This window comes from Chelon labrosus (assembly GCF_963514085.1).
Source record: "Chelon labrosus genome assembly, chromosome: 1".
In the NCBI taxonomy this organism is placed as follows: Eukaryota; Metazoa; Chordata; class Actinopteri; order Mugiliformes; family Mugilidae; genus Chelon; species Chelon labrosus.
Window position 1 is genome coordinate 24,285,705 of NC_140337.1, and position 14,176 is coordinate 24,299,880.

General features: G+C 44.5%; 1 protein-coding gene across 2 annotated transcripts in view; it reads right to left on the bottom strand.

The window, feature by feature from the left end:
• Window positions 1–14,176, bottom strand: part of map4k2 (mitogen-activated protein kinase kinase kinase kinase 2) — a 33,986-nt gene that overhangs the window by 7,428 nt on the left and 12,382 nt on the right. The window contains exons 5-19 of one of the 2 annotated variants that reach the window (XM_084546108.1): window positions 12,250–12,305; window positions 10,981–11,028; window positions 10,829–10,871; window positions 10,621–10,693; window positions 10,352–10,483; window positions 10,165–10,227; window positions 9,995–10,076; window positions 9,021–9,137; window positions 8,800–8,878; window positions 5,510–5,568; window positions 5,368–5,417; window positions 2,956–2,994; window positions 2,530–2,563; window positions 583–754; window positions 319–491 (exon numbers count right to left, since the gene is read on the bottom strand). In XM_084546108.1, coding sequence (XP_084402234.1) covers window positions 319–491; window positions 583–754; window positions 2,530–2,563; window positions 2,956–2,994; window positions 5,368–5,417; window positions 5,510–5,568; window positions 8,800–8,878; window positions 9,021–9,137; window positions 9,995–10,076; window positions 10,165–10,227; window positions 10,352–10,483; window positions 10,621–10,693; window positions 10,829–10,871; window positions 10,981–11,028; window positions 12,250–12,305 — 1,220 coding nt within the window. Of the gene's footprint in view, window positions 1–318; window positions 492–582; window positions 755–2,529; window positions 2,564–2,955; window positions 2,995–5,367; window positions 5,421–5,509; window positions 5,569–8,799; window positions 8,879–9,020; window positions 9,138–9,994; window positions 10,077–10,164; window positions 10,228–10,351; window positions 10,484–10,620; window positions 10,694–10,828; window positions 10,872–10,980; window positions 11,029–12,249; window positions 12,306–14,176 lie in introns of both variants that reach the window. The other variant, XM_084546107.1, reaches the window with a different exon arrangement.

Below are 14,176 nucleotides of genomic sequence, written 5' to 3' on the forward strand. Positions count from 1 at the left end.
GCGTAAAAGACAGGTGTGAACACTCATAGGACATAATGAGATCGCATTTGAGAAATCCAATCTCTGACCACATTAGGAGGCGGTCTGTGTCGCTTGTGTCCGCATTCCTTGGGTAGTGTAAACTCAATATGTCCTGAGTCACATTTAAGACCTGGTCACTTGCAAACGGATCAACCCAGATCTGATCTTAATGCAAGGTCGGACCAAGCCCTAAAAGAATCCAAACTGAACCATTAGGAAGTTATTAGGTTAGCAAATCACACAAGCTCACTGATGCTTTCTATTGATGTGAAGTAAAGGTGTTTGGCTTGAACTCACAGAGTCCTCCGTCTTTTTCCTCAGTGTGCTCCATTCAGGTGATAGAGGTGTGTCTCTTTTCGGAGAGGAGGGGGCAACCTTCTTCTTCTCCGCTGTCACGGTGTCCCCCACAAGCAGCGATGGATCGCTGCAGTGCTGTCGGATGTCCTGTGTAGCCGAGCACCTGGCCAAGGCTTAGTGGACAAAACCAAACTGGGAGTCAAGTAAAGTCAAACATATCTGAGGTCTCATGAAACTTGAGTTAATTGGTGTGACGAGCTATGCCTGCAGTGCCAGCGCTAGAGTTGGCTGTGGCAGCGGCGGCAGCTGCAGCATCCGGGCCCAGGGTGCAACTTGGTCTCAGCGTCAGGTTCCTGTCGTCTGTATTGGGGGTTAAAAGGCTGAAGGCTGGCAGGGAGGCTGTAGATGGACAGAACAAACCACTCTTCCTACCTCCCTGGGATAAAAAAAAACACCAGCAGATCTGTTACACACTGTGTAGAGCTACTGGAGTCATATTTAATAAATGTGATCTCAATCTGCGTCCCAGTTGCATAATACACACTAATAAGCACTGCTGACATGTGTGATTGGTGGTAGTGTTGCACCAGTAGTTGAGTGAGTTGAAAAGTATACTTTTATGACACCACAGTTGCATCAGCCTTGGATGGGATGAAAGAGGTCGAAAGGGAATGGGATGAGAGGGGTTGAAGGGTCGAAAGATATGTGATGGAAAAACTTGAAGGGGATGGGATGAAAGAAGTAGAAAGGGAATGGGATGAAAAGGGTCGAAAGGGATGGGTTGGAAAGACTTGAAGTGGATGGGATGAAAGATGTTGAAAGGGAATGGGATGAAAAGGGTCAAAGGTGTTGGGATGAGAAGGCTTGAAAGGGAATGGGATGAAAAAAGTCGATAGGGAATGGGATGCAATGGGATGGGATAGGATGGAAAGACTTGAAGGGGATGGGATGAAAGAAGTCAAAAGGGAATGTGAAGAAAAGAGTTGAGGGTGTTGGGATGAGATGGTTTGAAAGCCAATTGGATGAAAAGAGTTGAAAGGGAATGGGATGAAAAGGACGTAAAATGTTGGGATGAGAAGGGTTGAACCCTTGGACTCAGTAGAGCAGGTGGGTCTCAAACATCCTGAGTGACTCCGCTCACCAAGACCTTAGGTAGCTTCTTCAGCCAGAGACTGCTGCCCCCACAGTATGAGAAGGAGCGCTACCTGAGGTCCATTTTCCCCACAGTGGTCAGACATCAGCATTTCTTAGCACTGCTGAGTCAAGGTTGTTACTGGTGTTTCGATCGGAATCAGAAACAGATTACTTCATCAATCCTTCAAGGACATTATTTTGTCGCAGTTTCTCCCGTAAAGTGACAGTTGCAAGGAGAAAGAATAAAATAACGATATAGAAATATACAAAACAAAACACAAACAAGACCAACAAAACAGTGTGGTGGTGGTTTTGGTTTTGGTGGTGACTGTTTCACCTTCCTCTACAAATCACAAGGTTTTACTCTGATTTGCAGACGAAGACGTGATTATAAAAACAGGTGACAGAACCTTGATGAATGCAAGTTCATGTTCGACGCTTGCCTCCAAAGTAAAATCCCAAGAGTGAAAACCAAGCCAGTTCCAAGCCAGTGCTCAATGCTAGATGCTACGCTAGTTTTTCTCCAACAGGTGGCAGCGTGTGAGGAAGAAATTGTAGGAAAGAGTAAGAAATTGTGCCAGATCAACCCGAGGTATACAGCACAGAGGCAGATCAGGAGACCTGGAGAGGAACCATTTTTCTTTTTAAATGATTTTACGTTAAATTGTTTTTTAAATTCTGAGCTAAAGCTAAAGCTTCAGAAGCTATAGGTCCAAGAGTTGGAGGACTTGAGACTCCAGTGTCCTAATAACCCCCCCTCTCTTCACCTGGTTGGCCAAATACCTGCTGGGTTTGTTTACAAGTCATAAAGTTTCTGCTTTGCAAACCTCTCTTCTGCTTTTAGAGTTAACACTCGAGTTGAGTTCGGGTTATATGCACTTGTTGTTCTCATACATGCATTTTTTCCCCCTTGCAAGATTCAACCAAGCTGTTTGATGTGTATTAAAGCGAGTGCCAGATGATGGAAGGACCATTTTTATATTTAGTGTGTAATTAAACCTAGCTTAGAGTCAGTACATAGCATACAGCTGGGATGCAGATTCAGAAGATGTTAGTAGAGTAAGGTTTCGCACTCACATCAGCAGACGGCGCCCTCTTGATGGTTAAACTCCTGAAAAGACAAAAGGAAAACAACGTTCCGGTCACACTCCTGAAGTAAAACCAACCACGAGTCCTACCGCTCGGACGCCAAGTCAAAGCATCGTCACAACAAGCTGGACGGACAACAAAGGGCGGACGCTGAAGATGCTGAGGGCGGGGTAAGAGCAGCGCAACGAAAAAAACAACAAAAAGAAGCAAACAAGCTGAGTTTGATTACACCTGTAAGCACAAACCCACTGATTGTATCGCACATATTAGCTGATATTCACATCATAATGTAAAGCGGTTTGATTGAGGGGAATTCACGTAGGATGGGGGGGGGGGGGGGGGGGGGGGGAACAAAAAAACAACAACAAGACACTGCTGTTATAGGAGAGGCTGGAGGTGATGGTCGAGGCCTACCTCAGCTGCAGAGCTTGCTCCACACATTCCAACAGGCTCCTGCAACAGGAAGACCTGGTGTTTATCTGACCGCGGGCCTGAGTGGCCCAGAACAACGGCGGAGGAGGGGAGGAAAGCCCAGAAGTCCACGATCATGCTAGTATTTGAAAACCCGAGGCTTAAGACTGACGCTACTCTGTCCTAAACTACGGGTATGTCAGCGGTTACAACACTGTACTCGCCGAGCTTTGTGGTCACACGAGTCCAGGTGCATTCATTTGAAAGTATCTGACACATCGATGATTCGCAGAAACGTTTGCATCTTAAAAGAAAGTCAGAATTTGTCTTATTGAATAAATACGTGACTTTCTGCACGCATGCTCGTTGGACTGCTTCGTTAGACCACAGCACCCGTCATGTTCCCAGATCAAAGTGATTAACTCAGAGAGTACAATGTTGCTGCACGGCTGATAAGAGGCGACAACCACAGGCACAAAAATAAAACCAAATGAAATAGTTTGTGGTATTTACTCCTGCACCTTTACTTTACTGCTACGTCCACCCATGCTATTGTGCCTATTGGGGAACACTACTATTACGTATCAATCAACCAGTTCAACGGTGCCTCATTCGCTTAAACAAATCTAAAATTACCTGACTCAGTGTGTTATAGTCCACGATGGTGCCCCCGTTGTTTTTTCCACAGATGGCCACACTTGGAATTATAAGTTGTGCAACATTCAATTGCAGCTCACATAAAATTTACTGCAACATGATGTAAAAAACTTCCTTTCATTAATTTATTCATTCATTATGTATTACCACTTATCCTCTAGAGCAAGGGTGTCAAACATACGGCCCGTGGGCCAAAACCGGCCGGCCAGAGGGTCCAATCTGGCCCCAAGAGATGAATCTGCAAAGTGTGAAAATAACATAGACTACATTAAAAGGGAACTACCGTTTTTTACAACCTGGATCTTATTTCTGGCATAAAATACGATCGTTTACTCACCCATATAACTTTTGTGTCATTTGGAGTCGTGCGTATATCCATATATAGAGAGAGCCCAGAGATGACATCATCCAGGTCAGAGGTTAGTAGGTCAATCTACAGACCCCGGATGATGATAACAGGTAACTCCGGACTCAACGGGGAATAGCACTAGCGTATCATAACAAAATATTGGCGAAATGAACAAGTTTCGTGGCAGATAATGCGTTATTTAGAACCTACGTTTCGGTGCCCCATTCACTCCCATTATATGGATATACACAGATCTAAATATCTCCCAAACGACTACAAATGACACCAAAGTTATATGAGTGAGTAATTGATTGTATTTTATGCCAGAAATAAGGTCCAGGTTGTAAAAAACGGTAACTTCCCCTTTAACTGGGAATATTTTAATAGAAGTATCTGCTATTCTTAATTTGTCCACTAGGGGTTGCACTGTTTTAGTCAGAGTTGCAGACAACTAAAGGCTGTTACATACTCGAGCTCTCGCAGCTTGTTCTCGACGCATTTTTTTTACTGGTGTGGTTTTCAAGTTGCTATTCTGTTACTCGTTGGCAAAAGTGGACCAGCAGAATTGCTAGCAGCTAGCCGTTAATGCAGCTAGCAGAAATGCTCTGTGAGCTCCCAGATGCTAATATTTACAGCGTGACCGCTAATCTCTCCTGGATAGAGATCGGCATACTGTGTGCGGGGACGTATGCTGAATCAGAACGACTGGCCGACATACGAAAATAACAACAAAAGTCCCTCTCGCGTCCGTCTACCGCATCTCCCACAATGCTTAGCGCGTGTGGTGTATGCTGCAATGGGAGGGGCCTGTGAGGACTTCCCCGGAAGTTTCTCGTGAAGTATAAATTACTTGGCCAAAACTAACTTTTTTCTTGTTCTCGCAGCCCTAGGAACAAGAACAAATTTCTTGCAGAGTATGTGACAAGCTAACAGAACTCTGAGAACCAGAACTAAACTGCTATTTTTCTTAAGAAATTTCAGGTTGTTCATAAAATATTTTTTTGTAAAACGATGATTCATTAAATGTAAACACTTTCACTTTCATGTACTTCTTAGCACTAAAACAAAGGGAAACATCTGGAGTTGCCGTTATTTATAGCTTATTATGCTGTTGTGTTACTGGTCCGGCCTCTTGAGATTAAACTGGGCTGAACTAAAATGAGTTTGACGCCCCTGCTCTAGCGGGTCACTGGGCTTTTTCTGCTTCTTAATACGTCCCTGCTCTTATTTAGAAATGAATGCATTGCACAAGCACTGAGGAAATCTCTGGATTCGGGGGCACTCTTGGACACTATCAACACAATAATCCTGTTTAGATGAAACGTCTCAACAGCAAAAATATATGACATTTCAGAGCAGAACGAGGAAGACGAAGAGATATACAACTTTTAATGGAGATGAAGTCTTACGGGGAGGTGTCTTCTTCTCCGGACAGACTCCAGTCGTCGTCATAGGACCCCTGCTGAGAGGAGAACCCAGGGTCATATTCGTGTCTTGCATGTACTCGTTGTCACACAACTAATGTAAAAAAAAAAAAAAAAGCTTCTTTACCATATCAGGATACGGCTCGGTGACTTTCCTCCGCGGAGGCCCAAACTTCACTTGGTCGACTGCAAAGAGAACACAGATCAGATTAACGGGAGCGGATCAGCGAGGCCACGGTATCGATGAGCGCCCACTCTCAAGTGCATCGATTCGCCTCAGTCAGTGCCAGACACACAGTGCACTCTACCACATCGATGATAAGCTCGCACTATGGCAGACTGGCTGAGTAACAGCTTGTTTTCTAGTTTGTTGGTGGTTATTTCATGACGTAGAGTTTACTCTTCATACAGTGTAGTGGCTGATGTTGAACTAAAAGGATTACGATGGATATTTCCACGTAACTGACACGACTGATTCTTTTCTGACTCTAGCTACATGCTGGGAAACTTCTGGACCTGGTATTCATTGGTGTGGATGTTACTTAGACATGTAGCACCCACCTAGAACAGACCGGGCACCCCCACCCCATAGCAATAAGAGAGAAATACCTGGCTACACTATCCCATCTAACAATACGCTGTGGAGCACTATTAAATGCTATTGATGGTGCTGAGGTGATGCCTGTTTTTATACAGGCTATACATATGACACAAAAACGCTTTAGGAACAACTCAAAAAAACATGAAGAACAGCACAAGGTGTTGACCTGGCCTCCAAATTCACTAGATCCCAAACTGATCAAGTATCTGTGGGATGATCCACAGAGGCCCCTCCCCTCAAAGCCCCCCCCCACAAACAACATCCTGTTGCCAGATATCATAGGACACCCTCAGAAGGCCCATGTCCATTCTCCGATGAGTCACCACTGTTTTGGAGACCTACACAATATTATTTCAAACTAAAAACAGCAGCTCATCTATTTTCAGTTAAACTGAGCAGAACAGCTTCTGAAAGTGTCTTGCTTTTCTCACGTTCAGAGTGAAAACGAGGAAACGGGTCGTCACGTGACCTGCACAGAGCCTTTGAAGCGGAGGATGAGGAAACTACTGAACCAGAAAGCGGAAGCCGAGGTTCGCTGCCACGCTGTTGCTGGGTGCCAGCGTTCAAAATCGTGAACCGTTTCACAGCAGAATTTAGCCCTTGTATATGAGAAGTATCTGAAGTGGCTGGTGTAGTCGCTGCAAAATCTCTTGTGTCCTTTCATGCAGGAAGGGGAAATGCAGTCACCAATATAACTCTGCGCTAGTCTGAAGAGATCAGCAAACATACATATGAAAATGGGTTTAAATATAGACAGACGGAAAGGCTGTAATGTTTTTATTTCACAACCCAAAAAGCATTGCCACACTATGTACTGGATGCCCTGCAGCAGCTAACCACTACCAGGGCTCACTTGCACACAATGCTAACGCTAATGCTAGCAGAGGAACGGTTCAAATAGTCTGGACATCAGTCAGTTAACAACTTCACAGAGAAGGCTTCAGAGAAATCTCCCACTATCCCATCTAACAACACGCTGTGTCGCTACTGATGGTGCTGAGGTGCTGCCTGTTTTTATACAGTCTATACATATCTGCAGCTCACAGTATGTAGCACATGAGCTGTCTGTTCTCAGCGTATGTATTCAGGTAAATAACATAGATTTATTACTTTCTACTGTAGTTTTATCGACTTGACTTTCATCACATAAATCATCATAAAAAATCATGCCCTCCAGTAGCAGCGCTTCCTTAGCGGCGGCGGCGGTGTGAGCCACCACTGGTCAGACTGAGGTGCAGGTGTTTGTGGCTTATGTGCTCATGCATAGCAATATAGCAGCATGCGAGGGAAGTTGAGGTCAACACCTGGCTGATTCATGACACGGTGCCGGCGCAGAGTGTGAAGCCGGTCTATCGCCAGAAACTCTCGGGGCCGCGAGAATCCAGCCGTGAAGTCACTCGAGCGAGCGCATAGAAGTTCCACTGTCCTGTCACACGCCAGGCATGTTTTCAGTGCCATCCTCTGACGCAGCCTCCAGCCCACATGCGTGGACCGGTTACAGGAGGCCTCAGCAGACCCGACTGAGAGGCTTTTGTCCGCATTCATATTATGGAGATTACAGCACTCGATACCGGAGGTCACAGAGGACAATAAATCCACTCTTCAGCGACTACGGACAAACATTTACACATGTGTCCGTGCAGTGAGAGCTGCAGACATCAAGTCTTAAACACACAGCGTGCATTCTCATCTACTTTCATGGATATCTTAGGATATTCAGGCCTGACTTTGATCCAGGGTACAGAAATGTCCAACATACTGCACATTTCAGCCGAGGAGTTGACCTTCCTCTCACTGACATTTACAAACGGGTCAGAAAAATGTCCCGTTGCATTTGCTGGGTCACCTGCGGTTTGAAGTAGCGGTCAAATTATGTTCGGTATCTGGCCTCAGCCAAGCCCGATCTTTTGTAGTTATTTATTTTAGGTCTGCCATAAACCGAAACCACGTCCCTGCAGCTTCTTCCTGTTTTGTTTTGATGGTAGTTGGCTAGCGTCGAAGCTGCAAAATAGAAAACTAAGCAAAAGAAGAAGGAGAAGAAGAGGATGAACCAAAATCCTGTGACTAATCTAGAAAATTAAGTCAAGTCAGACAGAAATTTGTAAATTATGCGGATGCTTGGTGAGGTGGTAGTACGTGATCGTCATGCGATACTACCAGCTTGATTCAACGCCAGAAAAAACAAGAAGACAAGACAGCGTCAAAGAGAAAAATAGTCCAGAGAGAGTTAGGGAGTCCATGGCGTTGGATGACCAGACGATTTCTGGAGTAGAGAACACGCTACGTGACCACGTGACCTGGTAGCTTTGCGGCCAAGAAATCAGTCCACAGGCCAATATTTGCGAACTAGTCCAACGTCGCTGAGGACGACCTCACAATTAAATTAGTCTGCAGTCGTGCTGTAGCAGCTCTGTCGGGAGCTAAATGCTAACATTAGCATTGTTGATATTACTTACAGGCTGTTATTTAGGAGGTACGTGTTAGTTTAGCATATGCTAACACTTGCTATGAGCTTTTAAAATCTGTGCAGCAGAGGGGGATGGGGGGTTATTACTTTCTTGAAAAGGCACTTCGCAAATTCATCCAGCGGGGCCAGATTAGACCCTCTGGTGGGACTGTTTTTGCCCACGGGCCGTATGTTTGACACCCCTTCTCTAAAGGAAAAACATTTTAGGATGTGCACACTTGTTTAACCTGCAGCTTGACAACTTCAGCTTCATCTTGTGGCATTCAGTAGAGAGATACGTTCGGCACAGGAAAAATATCTGCTTCCCAAAAATCTTATCTTATCTCAGAGTGTGTGTGTGTGTCCTCACATTGTTCTTCAGACAGCGTCCTCTCCGCAGGCAGGTGTTTCCCGGCAGACTGAATCTTGTCAGGAGCCACTTCCCCCACCTGTCAACACGACATTTATATGAAATGAAACACCAGCAATAACACGTCACTGTGAAAAAAGAAAACACTTTTTTTTTGTTACTGGCTTCCCACCAAAGCCGAGCTGATTAACAGTCAGGGCAGGTACGTGTTGAACACTGACCTCCAGCTCGTTGTCGTCCATGCTGTGCGTGTGAGAAGCATTGAGCTCGGGGTTGTTGGCCATGTCCAGCAGCTCGATGACCAGGTTACGAGTCAGCAGCTGGGTCACAAACGGGTGCTGGAGGAAAAAGTTACGCATCGTGAACACGTCAGAAAGTCATCTAACGTCACCCTGAAAGGATGTACAATCAAAGGGGAGGACTAAAAAGAAGGTCAGGAGTTAAGATTTGAGGTTATGAGAACCGCCTTTTGTGTTCCCAATGTATTTATGGTTGTTTATGGTCAAAGAGAAAGCGACGGAGGTGGGTTCAGAAAGCTGACTGGGACAAAAGTATAGACTGTATATAAATATGGACTACACGTCTCCACTTCCTGTCATTGGCCAAACTGACAATATTTTCCCGGGGATACGGGCGGCGCCATCTTGCGACTTTGTAGCCAGAGTCTGATCAGTACGGTCCAAAAGTGGAGCCACGTGGAGCGGCGATATCGATGCCCCGCCCCCACTTCCTCCAGACTCACTCTCGTTTTCATTTAATTAATACTACGCGCTGCTCTACCTCCACTAGTTACAAGGAAATGTTGGATTATAAACTGTACTTGTTTTTAAAAAACATTTTTACAACTCTCAACTCTCAGTTGGCATGGCAACTGGTGGTCGCCATTATGTCACATCCTGTTTCTATATCGTCAAATAACTAAAACGAAACTTATCCAAAAAATTGACACTTGAACATTCAATTCATTATATTAACTACCTAAAATAACGGATGCCATCGCTAGTTTTAGGTTGAAGTCCCGCCCACTAACACGGAGGGGGTGGAGCTTATGGGCCTATACTGCAGCCAGCCACCAGGGGGAGCTCTACTTGCTTTGGCTTCACTATTAAGGAGCAGTTCCACCGTCCATCTTTATAAACAGTCTATGGTGATGACAGACAGCTGGTTGAATTCCTTTCTTTAATAACAAGCTAACCTGCAGCAGCGTCTCAGCCGACGGCCTTTTACGAGGGCTTTTAATGAGCGCCATCTTCACGAAGCTGTGGAAGCCTGCAGACCTGCAACAGGCAAAGTTAGAATGCATTATTTTTTATTTTGTTTATAACACCACCTTATTCTAATAAAGGAAAAGACAGTCAGACTCACCACTTGGCTTTATCCTTTAGTCTCGGAGGCTGGAAGTTGCTCTTGGACATCAGCATCAGTGCTCTGAAACATCAAAAAATTCTTCACCGTTCACATCCTGACTCATTTAAAACGGGTTATCTCTCGGCTTTGACACCGTGCAGGGTTCATTCAACCATCTGTTTCCAGCAGCCTGTTCTGGACTCACCTCATCGGGTGGAGGTCAAACATGGGCGGCTGGAGCTCGGCCAGCTCGATGGCGGTGATGCCGACGGCCCAGATATCACACAGGTGATTGTAGCCGCCCTTCTTTTCCACTGCGGCCACCTCTGGAGCCATCCTGTACAGACGGACGCAGAGGAAAGAGACAAGAAGTGGATCGGGGGGAAACTTTGCTTTTCCAGCAAAAGCCAAAACAAATGTAGTAGCACATATCAAACGGGAGGAGTTTGGGGAGTGCCTCGTCATTCATCTTACCAGTAGGGAGTCCCGATAAAAGATTTCCTTTTGGCCACAGAGGCGCTGATCTCTGCCGCCACTCCAAAATCAGCTAGACACAGAAGAGACAGGGTCAAACTGGAGGCTGGAATCTAACACAGATGCCCTATTTAAGCTCGGCTAATGCACGTGAGCGGCTACGAAGGTGTTGCAGGCGCGCACGTGGCCGATGCAGAACTTCACTAACCCAGTTTCACGTCTCCTCGCTCCGTCAAAAGGATGTTAGCTCCCTGCAGAGAGAACAAACACCTGGTCGTGTTTACAGGTCGACTCGCGTGGCTAAATCATGTATCAACACTTGGAAAAAGGTTTAAAAGAAAATAAAGTAAAATGCTGTACCTTAATGTCTCTGTGCATTTTACCAGTTTCGTGCAAATGATACAAACCCTGGAAAAGAAAGACAGAGAATGTCAGCGAAGATTTGTGCAAATTCTTTGAGCGTCATTCTTGACTGGCAGAAATCAAAACGCAATCAGAGGAGTGTTGATTTTTGGGGCCTTCTGAGGGTGTCCTGTGGTGTCTGGAAACACAGTGTTGTTAGTGGGGGGCCTTTGAGGGGAGGGGCCTCTGTGGATCATCCCACAGATACTTGATCAGTTTGGGTTCTTGTGAACTTGCAGGCCAGGTCAACACCTTGTGCTGTTCTTCATGTTTTTCTTGAGTTGTTCCTCAAAAAAACATGAAGTGTCAGGCTGCATCCTGCTGGGGATGGCTGCTGCCATCAAGGAGTGTCGTTGCTATGGGGTGGGGGTGCCTGGTCTGGTCTAGGTGGGTGCTACATGTCTAAGTAACATCCACACCAATGAATGCCAGGTCCAGAAGTTTCCCAGCAGAACATTGAATGGTCATAATGTTGTGGCAGTTCCAAGTATTCCTATATTCCTTAGAATGCAAGACTTTTACTTCCAGTACTTTTACTTACTACATGCCTACTAGCCCAAAATTGACCCGTCCACAAAAATCTTTGTCGGTCTGGAGTCGTTCCATCGGAATGTGATCATACCGGGACAATCAAATCATTTAGAGGGGGCGGAGCTTCTTGGAGGACTTTCCAGTTGCGTGCTGAGGTATTTATTTTCTCAAACATCACGATACCAAACTCATCTTCTGTCTGCTCCCGGCAGAATGGTAGTAGCATAAGAACAGTGAAGGAGGTGAGACTAGAACTCACATTTCTATTCATCTATAAATCATTTAAATCGTTTTTAAACTTTTTTTCTCCTCCAGTTCCTTCCGCTAATCCTGAATCTTTTACATTTCTTGCATTTTCATTGACTGCAGTCTGCTGTTAGTCTGCAGGGTGTCTAGCTGTGTGATCTATCTATTAAGAGAAACACTTTGCTAAATTTTCTTCGGGATTTCATTTGTCGTGGACCAGACAAAGACGATCTCCCAAGAAAACCTTGCAGCGATCACAAAGAAGTCACTCTGTTCCTTCTGGACTCTGCAGCAGCTTTTACCTCAACCGTATATTTAGTGGTTTGGCAGCGTTAAATACTATTTAGCTCTTTTGTGGCCGAGGGGGAAAAAAAACCCAAAACACATGAGTCACTCCGGCTGCGGAGCGTCTTTTTTAAAAAGCATTTACACAGCAACAAAAAGTCTTACCTGGAGGGTTTCTCTGCACACGAACGCTATCTGTTTCTCCTTTAGCGGGCCCGTCACTGTGAAGAAGACTTTGATTAATGGCTCATGCATTTAACAGGAGGCGGAGAAGGAAAGATAAAAATAGACTAGAACTAGCTAATGACTCAGGGTTGTCTGGCATGGACCACTACTCTTTAACTCTGACAGCCAGACGAGAAAGACAAGTTCATTACTGAGCATCTAGAAAAAGGATTCTGCAGCGCCGAGACTTCTCCTCTTCTTGTTTTGTTTTTGGGCTCGGCTTCATCCCAAGTTGATGCCGCGCTCATGTGTCATTCACCGTAAAATAATAGTGTTCAATTTGAGATGCTTGCAGAAGGGTAGTAATTTAAGTGTTTAAACCTGCCGTTATTGTCAGTAGGGCCTGTAGCTGTACCAAACTTAGCCTCACCAATCCACACCAATCAGGCATAGCATTATGACCACCTTCCCAACATAGTGTAGGTCTCCCTTGTGCCTCTAAGCGCTGCTGCCATCAAGGAGTGTCATTGCTATGGGGTGGGGGTGCCTGGTCTGGTCTAGGTGGGTGCTACATGTCTAAGTAACATCCACATGAATGAATGCCAGGTCCAGAAGTTTCCCAGCAGAACACTGAACTGTCACAAGATGATTTAAATGTTATTTACTTCTCCTGTCAGTGGTCATAATGTTGTGGCTGATCGGTATATACATTTACAAAAAGAGGTAACAGACTGTGCAAGTTGCCAAGTTGAAATAATAGACGCTTTCCAGCTCTTATCAATTTGCTGACGTGTTAATGAAGAATTAGCCTAGCTTAGCATGAAGACTGGAAGTAGTGTTAGCTAGGCTAAATTAGCCAGCCAGCATAGCTTTGCTATCATCTGTGTTGAAACAGATGATAACTCTGCTGTTTGGATGTCTTTTATACTTTAAAAGCCAGCATGGTGCTTTCCCTGAGTTTGTGCTAAGCTAGGCTAACATGTCCCGATCGAGGCTGCGTTCAAGGTGCAATGTAAAGAACAAATAAACAGTGCTATTTTAGTTTGAGAGTTCATCAGTTATTTATAAAGTCTTAATTATATTGGCCTTGTCATCAGAAGATATAAATAGTCAGGTTTAGTGTTTGCCTTGTGCTACACGCTTGAGTTAGGTAGTTCACAAGTAAAAGTGGTATAGCACTTTATTTATCGAATGTATTCATACTTTACACTCATCTGTTTAAGTATAACTGCCTTTAAAGTAGGTTTTACAGATGTTTAATCACGCGTTCATGGACTTTTTGCCCAGTGAGCGATAACTCCTGTTCTTAATTTAGCTAATAGAAAAGAAGCTAACGCACTGTTTGCTTGGTTCAATCAACTTTTACTAGTTTAAAGCTACAAATCCGTCTAGTAAGACTTGATAATTTGAGCTTTGAATAATCTACTAAGGCTTCCAGTCAGAATAAGAAGAGGTTTTCTTGTGCTAATATCGTCTAAATGTCACATTTTCACAGTAATATGCACAAAGATGGAACAGATTCATCTTTGTAAGAAACAACACTAGCAAAACATTTCCATACATGTTGGACTAAACCATAGACTGTATATAAAGAGGGACGGCGCAACTGCTCCTCTAAAGTGAAGCCAAAGCAAGTAGAGCTCCCCCTGGTGTCTGGCTGCAGTATAAGTCATAAGCTCCACCCCCTCCATGTTAGTGGGCGGGACTTGAGCCAAACTAAAACACTAAAATACACGTCAAATAACTTTTTTTCAAAGATGGTTTCTGTCATTTTAGGTAGTTAATATAATGTTGATGAATGTTCAAGTGTCAATTTTATGAATAAGTTTGGTTTTAGTTAGTTATATGACGCTATAGAAACAGGATGTGGATACGCGTAGTCCATATTTATATACAGTCTATGGGCTAGATATTAATAGGAGAAAAT